At 47.2% G+C, this 20,503-nt stretch overlaps 1 protein-coding gene across 6 annotated transcripts in view; it reads right to left on the minus strand.

Annotated features, from left to right (window-relative positions):
* Positions 1 to 2,091: 2,091 nt before the first annotated feature.
* Positions 2,092 to 20,503, minus strand: part of HEPH (hephaestin) — a 44,782-nt gene continuing 26,370 nt past the window's right edge. For 4 of the 6 annotated variants that reach the window (XM_051629977.1, XM_051629978.1, XM_051629979.1 and 1 more), the window contains 2 exons: positions 20,452 to 20,484; positions 16,183 to 19,911 (listed from right to left, as the gene is read on the minus strand). In XM_051629977.1, coding sequence (XP_051485937.1) covers positions 19,673 to 19,911; positions 20,452 to 20,484 — 272 coding nt within the window. In that variant the 3' untranslated portion in view covers positions 16,183 to 19,672. Of the gene's footprint in view, positions 2,176 to 16,182; positions 19,912 to 20,451; positions 20,485 to 20,503 lie in introns of those variants that run through there. The other 2 variants (XM_051629981.1, XM_051629980.1) reach the window with 2 other exon arrangements.

Here is a 20,503-nt window from a genome sequence, read left to right on the forward strand (position 1 = left end):
GGAAGGCTGCTATGAGGTCTCCTAGGAGCCTCGAGGCAACAGATGCAGTTTTTGGGATGGAGGTGTCTTTTGATATTATAATGAGATTACAATGAGCAAAGTTTACTCTGAGGACAGCATTCCATCGAAAGTTGACAGACTGTTGGCTCAGGACATCAAATGTGCAGCTTATCAGTTTTATGATAGATTATGTATCTTCCTTTATTATCACAAAGAGTGGCTGTGGTGTCTCCACTCTGCTCCACTCTCCGTGTAATTACTCTTGCAGTTAGCACACCAAGCTCATTAGCATTGCCAAGGACTAGGCTTGCTTGGGAAACTACCATGGGACAAGCTCTCTGCATCTCAGCTGCATTTAACCCTGAAAGTTTTGTCAGTGGTGTCCTTACATTGTGAGTAGAAGTTTAATTTCTCTAAGTCACCTCCAGAGATCACAGAATCACAGAACGTCAGGGGTTGGAAGGGACCTCTGAAGATCATCCAGTCCAACCCCCCTGCCACAGCAGGACCAAAAACTAGGGCAGATCACTCAGAAACACATCCAGACAGGTCTAGAAAGTCTCCAGAGAAGGAGACTCCACAGCCTCTCTGGGCAGCCTGTCCCAGGGCTCTGTCACCCTCCCAGTAAAGAAGTTCTTCCCCATGTTGAGATGGAACTTCCTATACTTGAGTTTGAATCCATTGCCTCTTGTCCTATCACAGGGCACAAGTGACAAGAGCTTGTCCTGCCTTCTTGATGCCCTCATGTATTTATAGACATTAATTAGATCCCCCCTCAGTCTTCTCCCTTCTAGACTGAACAGCCCCAGGTCTCTCAGCCTTTCCTCCTAAGGCAGGTGTTCAGTCCCTTCATCATCCTTGTAGCCTTCCTCGGACTCTCTCAAGTAGATCACTATATTAACATACCATTAATGTATTAATTAGCTATTAGCATACTAAACTACCCACCCATTGGCTAGAGGGACCCCACTAGCAAAAAGCCCCCGACTCTTCGAGCAGGCACAGTGACATTCTTGAGCATTAGCACTTTATGTGGAAGGGAGGGATTAGTGAACCATTGTGTGTGCCAGTGAGAGAATAATGTTAGAGATCAAGTTCTTTCTCACCTTTTTGGGTCTAAAAGTAGCACTTGCATTTCAGGAAGTGGAGCTTGCTTTGTGGAACACTCCCCTGCTCCCTGTTCTGGGCAGAACCGGATATAAAAGCAAATCCCTTGACTCTGTGTGTGGACTGGCTTCTTGCACAGCAGGTGACTGACTCAGCTCTGGGGACAACAGGACTACTGGTGAAAGCAAAAGCCTCTCCATTGAATTTCTTCCCAGAGGAGTGTGCATTTGTTTGGACCAGCTCCCTGCTTCAGAGGTCTTTGGAGAAGTGGATGTGTACAAGTTATCACACTTTATAGCCAAATAAACACTTCTGCCCTAGACACATGGCAGCATTTATGAGAGGGGACTCGTCTCCGAGGGATCCTTCAGGTCCTTTCCTAGAGACCAGTCCCAATTCCATGCGTGTCCCTTGCAGGGAGAGGGAGACTTTCCCAAATCAGGAATGGGAGCCAGCTCTGGCCAACCACCTTTATAAGGCTGGGTACAAATGTACCTGACAGCTTTTCCATGACTTCTCTAATGCAGCTGCAATTATTTCTAATCGGGTGTGCCAGCCTCACCGCAGAGACCAGCCAGAGCACAGAGAGGTCAGCCCCAGCAAAACACTCCGAGTGGGTTATTGGCACATCATTCTAAGCACTGAGAAAATACAAAATTATATTCTAAAATTTCCTGTGGTTTCCTATTTCCCGTGACTATCAAACAGCCGTGAAGTAAAACTGAGGTAAAGTAACCAAAGCACGTTATCGGTTCAGGGCATGAAACCTGATGTGCAAACCCTGAAGCTTTGCTCTTGACAAGGCAGATTTGATTGATACAGTGGAGACAAGACCTTCAGAGGAAGTAATCATGGATGATGGGAGCTGCTGATCACAGCCCATCAGGAGGTGGAAATGAGCCTTGCCAGGTGCATGTAATATATTTTTTTTCCCCTTTGCAGAGGTTTCAATGCCTGGAGGAAAAGCCAGAGAGGCTGTTTTGGAGCCAAGTCCTGTTGGCAGAGGCAGGCGAGTTGCTGTGGGAGCTCCTGTCAGGCCTTTTTCTCCTTAGTTTGAAGAAAACTCCTCTGAAAAATAACAAAAAAACCTAGTCTGAGTTTTCTAGCAGCTACAAATTTGCAATTGGGAACTGAGAGCCCAGTTCCTTTACTAAGTGATGAGAAGATAAAATCCTCTTTGAAAGTAAAAGTGAAATAAGCCTTGAAACTCTTCTGAAGGCTCCCTGGAGGCAAGGATGGCATTAGCCTTGAAACACACAGTGCAAAACCCCTCCTGCAGCAGCAGCTTGCTTGCTCAGACAACAGGCAGTGCCCTGCAGGTTAGATTCCTGTTCTGAAAATGCTATTTTTTCACTGAAAATTGGAATAAAGCCAAAATGTAAGGGTAAGCAATACCTATCTGAAATTTTAGCTGTGGACAATAAATGTTAACCATTCAATTAAAAAAACCCGAACACAACAACATTTTATTTTTAAAAAATTACAAAGTATATATTTTTTTCCCTTAGGAAAGCAATACTTCTTTAAAAAACAACATTTTCAACTTCAGCCTCTTCAGCCAGACTGTGGTTACCGAGCGTCACTGCTGCCAGAGCACCAGGGGCTTGTGAGGGAGCTGGAGGTGGGACACAGCCTGCCCAGGGAGCAGGGCCTCAGGCAGGAAAGCCAGGGTAGAACAACAGTGAGAAGTGGAAAACTACCTTGTCTGAGGTAGGTGGAGTCAGCTCTGGAAGCAGCTCACACCTAGGTAGCTCCTGACCTCCACCTGGCGTGCTCAGCTGCAGTGTCCTGCTACATCTCCCACTGGATTATTTTGTCCTTACAGGAGTCATGGTCTCTTTCCATGGCTCTTACTAATTTTGGAACATTTTTCTTTTTCTCTTCAAATACCTCAGTGTTTAAGTTTTTGAAATCCTGATGACTGTTCCAGCTTGGATCACTTTGCATTCTTGTTACAAAAAAAATTCTTGATTTCAGTCCTTTCCCTCTTTCCAACTGCCCTTCATTCATCGCTGCTCCAAGAGAAGCAGAATTAGCAACTGCTTTATCTCCTTAACATTATTGCCACATCCCCAGCTGCAATCACTAACATTTGTGGCTTTCAAGAAAAAAACCCTACATTTACTATTCCCTTTAAAGGCCAGGAGCTGCATTCACATTCCTGAATGATCCATGAACCCCAACATAGAACCATAGGTTTAGGTTGAAAAGGACCTTAAAGATCATCTAGATCCAACCCCCCTGCATGGGCAGGGACACCTCCCACCAGCCCAGGTTGCTCCAAGCCCCATCCAACCTGCCCTTCAACACTGCCAGGGATGGGGCAGCCACAACTTCCCTGGGCAACCTGGGTCAGTGTTTCACCACCCTTAGAGTGAAGAATTTCCTCCTAATGTTTGCCTCTTCCAGTTTTAATTCATTACTCCTTGTCATCTCACTACAAGTCCTCCCCTTGTACTTCCTCCCCAGCTTTCCTGGAGCCCCTTCAGGCACTGGAAGGTGCTCTAAGGTCTCCCTGGAGCCTTCTCTTCTCCAGGCCGAACAGCCCCAACCCCTCTCAGCCTGTCCCCAGAGCAGAGCTGCTCCAGCCCTTGGATCATCTTCATCAACTCCTCTGGACTTGCTGCAGGAGCTCCACGTCCTTCTGATGTTGGGCGCTCCAGAATTGGACACAGTGCTCCAGGTGGGGTCTCACAAGAGCTGAGTAAAGGGGCAGAATCCCCTCTCTCGACCTGCTGGCCATGCTGCTTTTGATGCAGCCCAGGACACAGTTGGCTTTCTGGGTTCCCAGCACACATTACTGGTCCAGCCTGTATTTGTGTTTGGGATTGCCCCAACCCGGGAGCAGAACCTTGCACTTGGCCTGATGAACTTCATGCAGTTTGCACGAGGCCATCTCCCATCCCACATCTCTTTCAACATCCTGAAACCCAGCACCATGCACCCCAGAAGGCAAAGCTGGCTCTCCTGCAGGCTGCCAAAGGGAAATGTGGCATCCTCGGTGGACAAGCCCTTTCCCAAGAGCCATCTCCCACACTCCATGCTCCAAATAGGCTTGCTGGCAAGCTGCAGGATCTACCTCAGTGCTCCTTACTTTGGTGATGAGCACCAAAAAGGGCCTGTTAGCTGCAGAAAAATTGGGCAGAATGTGGTCACAGCGAGCAGGAAGGGGCAATTGCTTTTAAGGGGCTGTTAACAATATCCCAGCTGAATTTCTCTGGCTGCCACCCTGTGTCTAGGCATCTCCTGAGAGAGATAGAAACCAACTGCAGGAACTAAAATAAGACCCATGGTGTTACTTCTGCACCCGAGCAAATGTTTCTGGCTTTTCCCAGCCCCTTTCTCCCCCTACTCCATCTCTGAGCCCAGCCCAGCTGGAGATGCAGAACCTGCACAGAGAGAGATGTTCTCTGGTATAAGAATGAGTGTTGTCACCAGCATCCCTGCCAGCTATAGTCCTGCACCTGGGGAGAAAAAAACACATGCACCAATAGAGATTAGGGGTTGATCTGCTAGAGAACAGCCCCATGGAGAAGGACCTTGGAGTCCTGGTGCACAACAAGTTACCCATGAGACAGCAATGTGCCCTTGCGGCCAAGAAGGCCAATAGCATCTTGGGATGTATTAAGAACAGTGTGGCCAGGAGGTCAAGGGAGGTTCTCCTCCCCTTCTACTCTGCCCTAGTGAGACCACATCTGGAGTATTGTGTCCAGTTCTGGGCTCCCCAGTTCAAGAGGGACAGGGAAATGCTGGAAAGAGTCCAATGGAAGCTATGAGGATGATGAAGGGACTGGAACATCTGTCTGATGAGGAAAGGATGAGGGACCTGGGGCTGTTTAGTCTGGAGAAGACTAAGAGGGGACCTTATTAATGTCTACAAATATCAGCAGTGTGGGTGTCAGGAATAGGCCAGTCTCTGTTCAGTGGTGCCTGTGACAGGACAAGGGGAAACAGCACCAAGTGACAACACAGGAAGTTCTACCTCAACATGAGGAGAAACTTCTTTCCTGTGAGGGTGACAGAGCCCTGGGACAGGCTGCCCAGAAGTCTCCTTCTCTGGAGACTTTCAAGACCCATCTGGACATGTTCGTATGTGACCTGCCCTGGGTGTTCCTGCTGCAGCAGGGGGCTTGGACTCGATGATCTTCAGAGGTCCCTTCCAACCCCTGTGATTCTATGATTTCCAAAGTCCCACCAGCAATTGCTATGGTGACAAGGCACAGGCACAAGGACCCGGGGTGTTTGTAAGAACTACTGTACAAGTGTTGCCAAGAGCAGAGCATGAAAGGCTGGGCAAGTTCCTCCCACCACCCACCATGTGCAATGGGCTGCAGGCCCAAAATTGCTTCCAAGGGATGGGGCTTACCCACCCCATCCTGCAGCTCAGGGGAAGCCTGACCACAACATCAGTGCCCTGTCTCCATTTGCCACCCCCAGCATCACCACCAACTCCAGCACTGCTTGGAGTCACGGATAGCACCGGGCAGATCTGTATCCACCAGTCACTCCTGCAGTTCCTCCACCTATCTCAAACTTTTCTCCAGTAAATCACTTCTGCCTTAAAAACCTTTATTGAAGCTCTTTTTTAATTCCAAAAAAAATGGAATGTAGAGTTCTTGGCAATACTGTAAATTAGTAATGATCAGCAGAGCAGAAGTGATTCAGTCTTGTTTTTCTCTCCATGATGCAAGTATTCAAGAGTTACTTGGAAAAATGAAAGAATAACAGGTAGCACCTGTACGTATCTATTTATCTGCAACACGAGCTGCAAGAGTGTAGATCCAAAAAAAGCCCCCAAAATATCCAAGAGGCTCCTTTGCACATGATCCAGCTAAAAACAGTAAGGGACAAGAACATTTTTCAGGTTGTGTTCCCTATGAATCAGAAGGAAGACAGCTCAGCAAGACCCATTAGCAACCTCTGAACTATGTGCTGACCAGGAAGGAGCCAGAGTAATGATAAAGGACACGTGTTGTGAAAGGCAGAGAAAGTTTTTTCTTTCCCTTGACTGGGCTGTCTTAAAAGGTGAATGATTGAGTCCCTGAGCCCAGGAGCCCATCGGTGCAGGGAAGGACACAGCAGGGAAAGAAAAAAGCAACTGAGCCAAACTGTCTGAAAGGTTTTGCTTTATGATGAAGTCTGACAAGGAGTAATATGCCTCCAGAAACCATTTTTTAAGGTAGTAGAATTGATTCCTTTAATACTGATGAATTTCAAACAGAAATGATGCCACTGGGGCTGCAGCCATCATAAGTAATTTCCTCCAAAGACCACAATTGTGTCTAGGAATTTAGGAGGCTCTCTCAGCTTGGAAGAAATGCTTGAAAGGAAGGGACTGCAGAAGACAAATAAATAAAGTCTGAGATTGTATTATCCCTTCCCTAACAGCCAGAATTTAAAAAGAAATACAAAGAGCTACGGGCGAGTTCCTATGTGGGAGGTTTCTAACACAGACTGCAACTTCCTGTGTTTTTCTCTTTCCTGCTACCGATCTCTGAAATTAAGAAATTCTCCTCAAGTTGGACAGACTCAGGCACTAAGCAGACAAAGCTTCTCTGAGAGTCTGTTTTCTTTGGTCACCTACAGGTCACACAGCAATTGCAGCTACACTGAAATCAGTGGGGGGACTTGGGGGAGACAAATAATCTAAGTTGGAGATGTTTCTCCCCAATCACTTTCCAGTTATTTGGTTTGACTCATTACAACTTTGCAGGTCTGAGGTGACTTTGGAGTCAGTACAAAAGGGGAACAAGAGAGGAAGAAGAGCAGAGCTGGCCAAAGTCACAAGCCACACACCTTCCAGAGACAGTCCCAGGCTCTAGGTCTCTTCAAGCTCATGGAAGAGAGAAGAATTTCCTTTCAAACAAACAAGAACCATGTGGTTTTACTCCGAAAAAGCTCTCCTGCAGCCTGAGCACTTGAGGAACTGCTTACCATCCAGCAAGGCTTCTTTCATAAAATTGTCAGTTAATTATGCATCACCATGAAATGAGCACCTGGGACTCTCTTTTGGCCTTAGAGCAGGAACAGCTGAGCCTGCACTAACCTCACCACAAGTGGCAGCCCTAGCAACAAAAAGGTGGGGGTTGAAGAGCAAGATGCTCTGCCTTCAGCCCTGGAGCTTCTCATCCCAGAGGCTGTGGTGGGCCTGGCACTGCTGGAACGCTGCTGGGCACAGGGTGTGCTACCCTGGGCCCCCTAGAGATGAGGAGCAGGACAACCCTGCAGGAAGGGCATTTATGGACCTCCTGTACTGCTCTGCTTTGGCTCAGCTGAGCTGAACACTGGGAGCACACAGTGAGTCCAACCTTAGCTCAAAGGTGCTGACCAGAGACCAAGACAAAATACAAAGGGATGTACCTGAACTCGCAAGAGCAGCTTAGAGGTGAAAACTGTTATTCTTGTCTTTAGCTCTAATCCGGATGCCTCTGAAATGAACACCAATCTCATTGTCTGTGTTTTCCTAAAATTTACCAGAATTGAGCCCCATGAAAGATCAAAAATTATAATCTGCTTGGGAACAGGATGTCTCATTGCACACACTGAAAACAACAGCACCTATAACTCTGGCCAAAAAAAAAGTTTTATGTGGCTTGGCCACCAGGGTGTGTCTCATTTGCACAGAAATCTTACCTCCAGAAGGTATTATGATTTTTTAATTCTAGACAGTCCAAAGCAATGCAGCCCTAGGTTACATCTGTCCGAAGCTGGGCAGAGGGTTCTGTGCCTGGCAGCTTTTTAAATCCCTTCAGCCAAGACCAGACAACCTTGGGAATCTAAATGGGCTATTAGTGCAAAGTTGTAATCAGTAACAGCATCCCAAGTTGCTGAACCTGAGATGCTGGTACAAAATGTCTCCACAATTAAATATTGGCTCTTTCTGAGTCATATTGGAACATTTGCTGTGAGTCAACCTGAAGCAAAACAACAAGCCCTGCAAACAAAGGCCGCCTTTTTATCCCATGATCTGTGGTTGTGCCTTGGCAAGTGCTGACATGTGCAGAACACTTCTGGAGTGAACACTGAGCAGCTAGAATTGCTGGAAGGTAAAGCAGTAATCATCACAAGAAGGTGCCCAGATTTTCAAGAACATTGAAAATACCCCTGTGTGTGTGAAAAAAACCCCACAACAAAGTCCTTCTGCATAAAGATTTTGTTTAGAATTTTTATTTTAGTGCCTTGTTGCTATAGAAAAACAGAACAAGTGAAGACAAAACCAGCCCCAAATTTCTACCCTCCACCTTGGTCAGTCTGTTAATAATTAGCAGCTCAGACAAGAATCCTTTTTTTCTTGTTTTCTGAGCTGGCAGCTCCTCAGAGCAGAAACACAGGACTCAGAAGGTGAGCTGGTATCTGCTCTAAATGCTTTGACAGCAATGGAAAACATGTCTCAGATTGTTAGTGAGGACTAGCAGCACCAACCAAGAAGCTTGGATAGCACATTAGAAAGGTCTGTAGAGGGGTGACCCAGGGCTGGAACCCATAGCAGACAGATGGGATCTGCCATGAACTTCATACAAACAGAGCCAAGGTTAATGCTCCCAGGCCCATAGGTGCTGGCTCTGCGCATGGACAGGCAGGAGCCTTGTAAAAGCTTTTGTGGATAAGGCTGTGCCAGTGGTGGCTTGTCCTAGTCAGGGTGGGCTCTACCTGGCAGAGCTGTGACATATCATAGGATCATAGAATGGTTTGAGTTGGAAGGGATCTTAATGATCATCCAATTCCAATCCCCTCCATGGGCAGGGACACCTCCCACCAGCCCAGGTTGCTCCAAGCCCCATCCAACCTGCCCTTCAACACTTCCAGGGATGGGGCAGCCACAGCCTCTCTGGGCTACCTGGGCCAAGGTCTCACCACTAAAGAATTTCCTCCTTATACCCAACCTAAATCTCTCCTCTTCTAGTTTTAATCCATTCCCCCTTGTCCTCTCACTCCCTGCCCTTGTCCAAAGTCCCTCCCCAGCTTTCCTGGAGCTCCTTTAGGCACTGGAAGGTTCTACCTTCTCCAGGCTGAACACCCCAACTCACAGCCTGTCTCGAGAGCTCCAGCTCTCTGAACATCTTTGTGGCCTCCTCCGTACTCTCTCCAGGAACTCCATGTCCTTCTTATGTTGGGGGCTCCAGAACTGACACAATACTCCAGGTGGGGTCTCATGAGATCAAACAGACATGGACCAGAGTCATCTAGTATAGAGACACATCTGGGTCTGTCTCTGAGATATAGATACACATCTATTGGAAGCCTTGTAGACAAACTGCAATTAATATTTCTGAGTAAGGCTCCTGCAGGAGCCTCCTTCTGTCCTGCAGCCCTTCCCTCACCTCAGTCCCTGTTTTCTGCCTCCCAAGCCTGTGCTCTAAACACTTCACCAGCCACATTCCACCACAGCAAACTGACAATCCACAGCTGTGAAATGCTGGGGGGAGCTGCTCAGCAGTACTGAAACCAGCTATTTCTGCATCTTCATGGTGTTTTAGCATCTAAATGCCAAATGCCACAGGTTGGTGACCTACTGGAAAAGTCCTCTTTTACCACATAAAGCAGAGAAGAACTTGGTCAGAGCCCAGCTGGGCTCTGCTACTTGCAGTCATGCCCTGCTTGTGATGCTGGGTGGCCCAGCACAACCAACCCAGTTAATGTTTGTTGCCTTTTCATTCCACAGGATGACATTTATTTTCTGACAAAGCACACAGGAACACACTGACTCTCCTACATTCAGGTTAATAACTTCTGTATCTTTAGCCTATGAGAAGCTGGGCAATCACCTTCATCTTGCAGTCTAAGACTAGACCCCAGAAAGGGGCAGGTGAACCCCCAGGTGGTTCATCAGACTCTACACTGCCTTATTTCCATCCTCCCTGCACTGCTCTTCCAGCTGTATCTCAAAGCTTAACCTCCCAGGGAATTTGCAACCATCACTTTGGGGTAGAGCATTCAGGTCCTCTGCCGGTTCCCGGGAGGTCCAGACAGGCTGGTTTGTGCAAGATGACTCTGGGTAGGCTTCAGCACTGGGAATGTTTTTTATGGAACAGAACATTCCAGCACCATGGTTACCTTTTTGCTAGCAAGTATTTTGTACAACTGACAGTCTTACTATCAAGCAGCACAAACACACAGTGCTGCCAGAACCCATGGAGAGCTTGTTAGAACTTGAGCTCCACAACCAGACTGGGAAAAAGGCAGCAGAGAGCCCCAGCAGACGTGGCTTTGGAACTTTGAGAAGACTTGTTAAATCAAAGCAGGCTCATGGCTTGTTGCATAGCTCTTAGCAAAAGGAATTACTTTTGACATGCTCATTTGCAGTCACCTGTGGGCTGAGAACAACCTGCAGGCTTCTCTGAAGATTTGCAAATGACACTGGCTTCTGCACTAGGGGACAATAATTGGAAAGCAAGTGCCAGAATTACTATGTGAGCCAACAAACTCTCATTGTGTTTGGAAAGCAGTGAGGGACATATTAGAAAAATGCCTGATTATCTGCACTGTTCTGTGGGATAGAGATAAAAAGCAGGAAATGAACAAGCCTGGAGCTTCCTCAATCCAATCTAGATTGAAAACTTTCAGCTTAAGTGACAACTGGATGAGCTCTGAGAGCTCAGCCATCAAGAGTTAACAAATGGTCTCCTTTTTGGCCAAGGGAGAGAGTCAGAACCAGCAATTGTTTGAGTGCTGCTGGAGAAGCCAGGCCTGTAGGCAGAAAGTTCTTTTTCACAGAATGCGCTCAGATCCTCAAGAGCTGGGCAATATTCACAGAACAGGTCACCACCCCTGGTTTCTCTGAACACAGGCTTTAGGAACTCACTGAACACCAGGAGAGCATGTGTGCCCTGTTCCATCAAAACCAACATCTTCTCCCCCAACTCCAGCCTCTCACAGTTGTGCCAAGGGGTCCAGCCACCAACAGGCACCCAGTGCCTAACCAGGGTCAGTCTCATTTTTCCCTGACCAACAACATACACTTCCCAAACATTTACAAGATCCAGATGTGACATTGTCATGACAATATAATTTTAAAACAAATATGCTGTTTTTCTAGGATTCATAATGCAGGGAGAAGAGGCAGTGAAACCTGATGTCACAAATGACCCAGGGAACCAGTTCAAGGAGACCCTGGGAGAGGCAGTCAGCAAGACACATCCTGGTGGGCACCCAGGCATGGAACCCATGGAGAGCTGCTGTCACAGGCAGCACCGAGGCAGTGGATTAGAGTGGGTTAAATAACACAGCAGAAAGCAGCCAGAGAGGAAAGGAAGGACAGGGAAGTCACAGTGGACCACACTTGCATGGCTGACGAGCTGACAGAGACTGCAGCCCAACTGCAGCACTTGTAAGGATCAGGACACAGGCATTTGATGATGACTGAGCTATTGTTTGCAAGACTATTGGTTTGTTGTTTTTGAGATGGGGTTTGATTTGATCAGGTCTAATACAGGCAAAATGGAAAGAGAAGGATTTTAAATCTTGGTTTCTTCTCACCAGACCATTCAAAATCCACCAATTTAAGATATGTTTTTTGTACCAGCAACACTGATGTGACCCTGGGTAAGAATGAAATTGCTGTTTATAACACAGCATGAGATGCCAACACCACATAGTTCTATTTAAATTCTTGTAAGAAAAATAAGCCAGTAGCAACGTATTCCTGAAGTCTTGTGCAAGCTCTCAAGATGCCAGCTGCTTCCTTATAGTTCCTTGGCTTATAGCATGGAGGCATTAACCACTATTTTAACTGAACTGGTTCTCCTGGGCATTTCCACCTGTTGTGTTGAACCCTTGAACCATTCAAGACTCCTTTCCCCACACCCTCCCCACTTGTGTTGTGAGCCTTGTCACCAGTTTCAGGCTTTCCACCCACTTGAACATGATGACTTACCTTGACAGCCATTTATCTAGGTTTCTCAAAGGGGTAAAACATGTGGCCTTGTCTCAATTCCTGAATCACTGCTGAGAGTGACTGGATGCTCTGATGGATGATGGCCCTTTTGGGAATTTGCTGGCTAATGAAACACTGCAATCAGTTTTATCAAACCTTTGTACAGCTTCACCCAAGGGAAATCACATAACTCAGCTGTCACACCAGTAGATTTCCCAGAAGTTTCCTTATAAATCAACCACAGACCTCATATTTATTTCATCTCCAATTTGCAATTTCACACCAAACCATCCAGCCCACAGATTCCATTTGTTCTAGGTAGAGAACAGCACCCTTGAGGAAGCCATTTCTGATCTGTGCATCTGGAATATTAACCAAGGCATAAGAGTCATGACTACAAAACCCAGAGGTGGTCCATCACACACTGGACTTCTCAGGCTGGCAGTTAGCCATGCCAAGGGATCCTGACTGGTTCTTCCAGCCTAATTCACAAAAATAACTCCAATCTGAGGATCTCTAAAGGCCACAAAGAGAAACCCAAGAGCCAGGAGCTATTCTGACACAGCCACATCTCTGGCCAGGTGGATGGAGAGGGTGGTGGTGGAAGAGCGTGGCTTCAGGAAGGTGCAGCCACAGTGCTCAAAGAGCTTTGCCTCAGGGGGTTTCCTGGCATGTCCCAGAAAGCTGCCCTGGTTTGTGCCAATGGCTGCAGGGAGGGACAACTCAAAATTGAGTCACTGTGGGCTCTAGGCCTCACCTCACCAAATTACTACCTCTTTGACCTTGAGGACATCAGGTATTTGTTCCTTAAGTAATTTTCAAGTATGAAAGTAGGTAACTGTGTTCCTCCTGCCTGGTGGTTTATTTAGGTGGCATTTTTAATACCAGCCACCCTCACTCTCCAAGATTCAGATGACAGGAAGGATTGGGTAAATCTCCTGAAATGCAAAAAAAGACAGTGGGGAAGAACTTGTCTCAAAACTTAGAATCATAGAGTTATCGTGGTTGGAAAAGATCTTTAAGATCATCAAGTCCAACTATTAACCCAGCACTGCCAAGGCCACCACTGACCCATGTCCCTCAGCACCACATCTACATGGCTTTGAAACCCCTCCAGTGATGGCAGCTCCATCACTGCCCAGGGCAGCCTGTTCCAATCCCTGACTTTGATATCTATTTATTTTAACACTTTCAGTCATATCTTGTAAAAATCAAATGAAACATTCCAGGAGCATGAAAACCTCTTTGTAAACAGAAGGGATCATTTCCATTTTCCACTGTGAGCACCTTTTGAAATAGACTTCATAGTTTTGACATAAATCTCCCCTAGGTTTTTAGAAACCAGAGCTGGAATGCCTGTTCCCATTTTATTGAAGCAAAACCTTTCAGTCAGGAAACATGCCTTGGCATTTTTTGTGAAACAAAGAGGCTGCAGCTCAACAACAAGATGTGCCTTCAGAAATGGGAACTGCTGACACCTGCCCAGGTTTACCCAGAGCTACCCATGTCAGAGCGTGGCAGGGCAGACAGGGGGAACCTCCCCAAGGAAATACCCAAGACTTTTGTGCAGGATGGGAGATAACTCACCAGCCATAGGCTGGCAGAAACTCGAGGGGACCGTGAGGACACTCCTGTGTGGCTACACAACAGCTTCAGTAAGATGCTGTGCATTGGCCTGTGCAGAAACATGTGTCCATGAGCACCCCTGCCCAGATCCACAGCTAGGACACTGAACATCCAGCATGGAGTGCAGTTGAAATGATACTGCTGTCTCCAAGAGAGTAATTTCTGTTACAGTGAACAAAGGAAGCAGAAAGAAAAGTTTCTGGGCTCTCATGCCAGATGTAACCTACTGAATTGTACTTTCACAACATACTGAAGAAAGAAGGTTGAAGGATCTTTCCACTCAGTGCACCACTCACGAGGAGTCAGAGCCCTGTGGTGCTTTCAGGGACATGTAACCCAGCTAAGGAACCACCTGTTCAAAAACCTACCATGCTGCTCCACTTTGAGGGGGTTGGTGTGTAACAACTGAGGCTGTAAATTGGACTTGTTGCAATCCTTACACTCAGCCTTGTGCCACACATTCGGTTTTGAAAAGCCCACCCACAGCTAGCTGGGCATCTCTCAGCCCACTGATTCTCAACCGTGGGGAGGGCAGAGATCCAGAAATGATGTGGGTGAACAACAAACCTGGAGTCACTGAAGCTGCAGGACCTGCCCACATCAGTGACCTCTTCTGCATATTATGTTTGACTTGGTACTTTTCTGTACTTTGCACTGACAAGTGGAGAAGGAGCCTCCTCACCAACCTCCTTGAACCTCCTCCCAGTGCTGCCCCTTTGGGCAGGGTGAAAGGAGCCCTCAGGCAGATGGGAACACACCAGGCTGTCCTGCCATCCTGAGCTTTGTTTTCTGCTTGTCACTTCAGCCTTACCAAAGGCAGATGCCTGTTCTTTGCTTGTCTCTACAGCAAAAAAGCTTTCATTTGAAGAAAATAACCCCTAAATATAAACAGCAACGATCCAACAGGAAGGTCCTACAGGCAAGGCTTTCATAGAATCATAGGGGTTGGAAGGGACCTCTGAAGACCATCAAGTCCAACCCTGCTGCTGCAGCAGGAACACCCAGGGAAGATCACACAGGAATGTGTCCAGATGGGTCTTGAAAGCCTCCAGAGAAGGAGACTCCACAACCTCTCTGGGCAGCCTGTAGGCTCCTTTTCTGTAAGCTCCTTACAGTGACAGATTCCAAGACTTCCCACTACATTAGCATCCTTCTGTGCACAAAGATAACACCTAATATGTTATTCTTGATGACGCTGAATAACAGAACTTTTCTCCTGCAACTATCAGATGCTGCCAGACCACATCCATGTAACTACTGTCCCTTACACAACAGGATTTTTGCCTCTATCTTCTCCCAACAGAATGAATCACCCCCTCACTCTTCTTCAAGGCTCACTGGAGATAAATGACTATTCTACCTCTCCCTTCCTTAACATGGTTTAAGAATGCAGAATGAAACCCAGTTCAAGAACACCAAAGGATATGAAGCTTATAAAGAACCCCTACGAAGAAATAGATTCACTTTCCCCAAAATAGGAACAAATAAGCAAATTTATTTTCTAGACTTTGAATTCTAACACCACAAGTGCTAATTTCCAGTAAAAGCTATTTCATCAATCACATGCCCAGTCCTGCTGTTCTCACACCACCAGAATAGTCTGTGACTAAATTAATCAGTTGTTTGAGACTAATGCTTGGGGAAGTGTGGCTGGAAAGTGTCTGGCAGGAAAGGACCTGGGGGTTCTAATTGACAAGCAGCTGAACATGAGCCACAGTGTGCCCAGGTGGCCAAGAAGGCCAATGGCATCCTGGCCTGTATTAGAAATAGTGTGGCCAGCAGAAGCAGAGAGGTGATTGTCCCCCTGTGCTCAGCACTGGTGAGGCCACACCTGGAGTGTTGTGTCCAGTTTTGGGCACCTCAATTCCAGAGAGATCTCGAGGTGCTGGAGCGAGACAGAGGAGGGTAACAAAGCTGGTGAAGGGCCTAGAGAATCAATCTGATGAAGAACACTTGAAGGAGCTGGGAATGTTTAGTCTGAGGAAGAGGAGGCTGAGGGGAGACCTCATCAGTCTCTGCAACTGCCTGAAAGGTCATTGTAGAGAGGTTGGTGCTGGTCTCTTCTCACAGGTCATTAGTGACAGAACAAGAGGCTTCAAGCTGCACCAGGGCAGGTTTAGACTGGATATTAGGGAAAAAAAATTCACAGAAAGAATGGTCAGACACTGGAACAGGCTGCCCTGGATGTGTTTAAGGGTCATTTGGATGTGGTGCCGGTGGAGATGGTTTAGGGGAGAACTTTGTAAAGTAGGGATGATGGCTGGACTGGGTGATCCCAAGGGTCTTTCCAACCTGAATAGTTCTGTGATTCTAAGTTTGGTACCTCGTGCCTGCAGACTGCCTGTTCCTGGGCTCCACCCACGAAGGAGCTGGGGCCAGTTTTTCTCCCTGCTCAGATCCATCCTCCGATCAGGAGCTTGCAGCTCACCTGGTGGCAGCTCTTCTGCTAAGCTCCTTCCCCCAGGCAGTGGTTGTGCACACAGCTCCAGACCTACCATCATCCCTATAATTTGCTGTACCAACAAAATTATAGCCACTAAACAGTCCACATGGTGATTATATCTTACAAGGCAGGCTGCACGTTTAGCCACGTTATTTAATTCAGAACCAAAGACTGCATTACACCCAAAAGACATTCAGACCCTTTCACTACCAATTACCAGCATTAATCTTTTTTCATGGTGTGCCTCAGGTTAATGTGACAGGAGCTTTCATGTTTTAAGAAAACAAATCGAGACAATTTTATACTTTCATGTGCACATCCAAAAAGCATCCTACTCTTTCTTGACTCACACACCTCTCACATCCATTGCACGAGTAGGAGCATAAAGGCACATCAGCTGTACACTGACATGGAGCAGGGAGGCGACTGCCCACCTGCTACAGGAACATAGTGGTGATTGTGCCCATTACCAAGCAAGATGACCGCACTAATACAGGAATTTCCATCTCAGCAATGCTGCAAACATCCAGCTGCTACCATGTGAGTGGGAAAGTCAGCTTTGCAGTCATCTAAGACAGCCTGGAAGAGTGTGGGGAACATTAAATAGGTGAGTGATCATTCTAGGTTAACTTCTGAAAAGTTTATCACATCTAACTGGGGCCTAGGAAGGGTAATATTAAAACTGCAGAGAAAAAGCACTACCTGAAGTGAATATGATAGGAAATACTGCTTCTGTTTCTCCTATGCAAAACCTGGGAACCCAGATCCTCCATGAAGATAAATCTGTTCTACTCATAGTAGCAGCATGTATTAAAGCGGGATGTGTTGGGTTTTTTGTGTGGAGGTTTTTCTAAGTTTCTTATAGCAAACTATGTAAAAAATACATACCTGTGTTCCCATCCTTCTGTCCCTATGAGCTGAGGCCTGCTAAGGGATTACCTGAGCACTTCCATTCCTCTTCAGCATGCACCACTGCAAACCACTTATCCTGAGCAGCTAGGAAGAGAGTTGTACCTTCACTAGCTCTCACCTGGTCCCCTGCCTCGGCTCAGTTAGGAGCTCTCACCTTTCCCCTGCCTCCCTGGGGAGCCCACCTGCCCACCACACTGTTCCCTGGAGAAGGTGCCTCCTTGGTAGCCAACCAGAGAGAAGCACAAGCAGGAGGTTGTAGGACACTGGGCAAAAGGATACTTGCCAAAGCAAACACATGGGCTCCAGGTCAGTCACCACGGCTGTGAAACATCTCCCTTCCTCCTCACACACCACCAGCTGTGAGAGCCAACCTCTGGTTTGAGGCAGTTGGGAAACTGCTGATAAACTGCTCTTCATCACAGTTTGCTACAACAGGAAGTTTTAGGAAAATGACCTAAAACAGTCTGGGGAGGAACTGCTTACCAGAGGACACTGTCCTCTCCAAGACAGCCACTTGGCTCAGGCCTCCTCTAGACTGAAGGCTCAAGTGTCCCAACTACCAGCACCAGAGACCTCAACAACTGATTCTCCACTTGGTCCAAAAAACATTACACTGGAGGAATTTTAGCAGGAATTTTCTGCTTTCTTGAAGAAAGTAAATATATTTACAATAACTCCTTTGTCTTAGTGTGGGGTGAGAACATTTCTTTATTTATTCACAAGCCAACGAGGAAAAAAAAAAGCCCAAACATCTCCTGTTTGCTTCTTACTACTGGTAACAGTTGCTAAAATTCACTCAGGACTGGCGGGCTTGTAAACCTCTGGTTTGCAACAGCAGCTGAACCAGGGTTGATGATGAGCAGAGTAGCCATGTTCAGAGCACTCAACAGCCCCCAAGCTCCTCACCAGGCCTAATGACATATAATGAAAGGAAATTAATGAGCTTCGTCCCCATTGCCAAAAGAAAGGGCAGCTGGAAATAGGAAGGGACCCACCATGAATTGAGCATGATTAAGTATGTTATAACTATTGTTCTGAATAAAATACTGCTGTTATACCTAACTAGCCTACAACAGTCCCTTACAGCCCTTTAGCTGGCTCTGCTTTAATTGCCTCCAAAAGCCAGACATAAAGGATTTCATTTATGCTCTTTCCAATTTAAAAGCAGGGACAGAAATATGTAAGCACTAACCTGCATACATTTAGCTCCTGAGGATTGGGTGGGTGAGCCAGGGAGATTGGTATTTTATAGGGAACCACTTGGTATTTGACATGTGGGGCAATGTGACCGGTGTGTGGGCACGGCTACCACAGCGTGCAGGGTGGCTACAGAGCTCTGGGGCTAGTCAAGGGCTCACTCAGGCAGCCCCTGTGTGGCTCCTGCCAAGTAGTCATAGGGCAGAGGGACACCAGGAGGTGCCTGACCTGACCCAGGGGCACCTCTGGGCATCTCAGTGCCCCCATTCCCTCCTGGCTCCAAGCAGGGTCCCCCAGCTGCTGCCCCACGGGGACTGTCATTAGGCACAGGGGGTTCAGCAGGCAGCAATGCTCCAGGAGCATCTACCTGGCAGGGACAGGCCTCTCCAACACCTGCAATTCTGGGCCATCCAACAGCTCAGGCCCCATTGCACAGCCCCTCGTCACAGCAGCCCTGCCCTCATCTCAGGCTGCACCACCTCCTGCCCCAGAGGCTGCAGCTTATTTGCTCCATGCTGCTCAATTCCACCAGCACTTTAGCCTTCTCTTTTGTCACCAATGCCACGTTTGCCCAGACAAAACATCAATTTTTCTGTCCCAAGCACAAACTCCAGCTCACACAAGGCTGGGTCTTTGGCTTGGCTCCCAGCAATGACACAGCAACAGCTCAACTCTGGAGAGAATATACAAAATGTATTAAAAGGAAGAGAGCCACCCACACCACAGCCCAGCCCAGCACCCCTGACCCTGCTGCACAAGGAGCTGTACAAGGAGCTGTACAGCCCTTCACACACATGGACCTGAGGAGCTGCCATGCCAGGAAGTCACCAGGGTGCTCTTGCAGCACTTAAAAAAGCTTCTTCTCCCAGCATAAGCCACAGGATGCCTGAAACCAAAGCCCACAGGTGAGAGCAGAAGGATGTGTCACAGCAGGACTCATGGTGAGGCCCAGCTGTTGCCATGGTCCTTGACAGAGCTCTCTCAGGCCATGACATGTACTGCCCTGAATTTGTCCAATTACTCATCAAAAAACAGCAATCCAAATCTAAATTAACATTTTCTTTTGTATTCTTAATATTTTCATTTTTGTGAATCAATTATCTTCCCCCTTAATTCCTTCAAAGACTGCTTTTTGGGAGACAATTCCTACCTCATGTCTAGCATATGGAGCAAGACTGGAATCTGGCCTAAGCTAGTTTGCTGAGAAAGACCAAGTGGTGTTCTGGAGAGAAGAAAATGTGTCTCCTTTCTTTCTTGGGGAAGAGTAGTATTTTAGGACCTTTTTATTCTTGTCAACTTGTCTTCAGTCAGTTCAAAAGGTCCTCTGATCTCTCCTGGACAGATTTCTTCCTTAGAGTACTGAGGAGGGCACATCAAGATGTCATGACTTCAGCTTTCCCTCCTTAGCTCCTGTAAGTACAGTTTACAACTGAAGTGATGCCCCAAAATCATTGCTATGGTCAACCAATCCAGCCTCTGCTCCAAACACACCACCCAAAGTTTTGACACACCTTTTATAGCCCCGAATTCTTTTTAGACATGAGTTTGAATCCGTCATCCAGGATGGACCTTCGATTGCGTCTTAGCCTCTTCTGTCTCTCAAGATAGATGACCACTCCCAGGAGGGCACAGGCAACCAGGAAGAGCACTGTTCCTGCAGTGGCCAGACCTATGACTGTGGCCTCCACCTGCCCTTGAGCCAACTTGGCTCCAAACAGCACGATCTTCTCTGACTCATCCTCGGGTGGCAACTCTGAGAAACAAAGAAATGGATAGTTCCAAAGAGAGCCAGAAATACCACAACTGAAAGAACAGTCATTGGAAGTCCAAGAAGACAAGACAACTAATCAAAACCCTTTGGGTTTTGACTGAAAAGGTTAAGAAGAATCACCTCCTTTGCAACACCCTCCTTTAAAACCCTCTGAGCCTCTGCCAGTTTCTAAGCTTGCACTCTCCTCTGAAGAGGAATCCATACAGAGCAAGCACAACAGGATGTGAGGCCACTAAACATTTTCTCCTTACAAGGTCAAACAGGCCTAACAAGCCCCATTTCCTTATTTTTATCCTCAGAGCACAAGATACTTCAAGGACAGATAAACAAACCAAGCTGGAACCCTCCCTGTTTATCCCCCAGCAACCAGGCCTCAGGATAACCCACTGTCCCACTGGAGAGAGGGAAGACTAAGTGGTGTTCATGCTCCTCCCACCTCGTTGTGCAGATTTAGACCTGCACAGATCAGACCTCCCTCCCTCCTCTGCCCCACACACCCAGTATTTAGCAGCACAACCGTACCTGTGCTGTAGTTTATGTCTTCAAGCACTGGCTCTGAAAGGAAAACAAAAAG

This window comes from Apus apus, chromosome 12, assembly GCF_020740795.1.
Source record: "Apus apus isolate bApuApu2 chromosome 12, bApuApu2.pri.cur, whole genome shotgun sequence".
NCBI lineage: Eukaryota > Metazoa > Chordata > Aves > Apodiformes > Apodidae > Apus > Apus apus.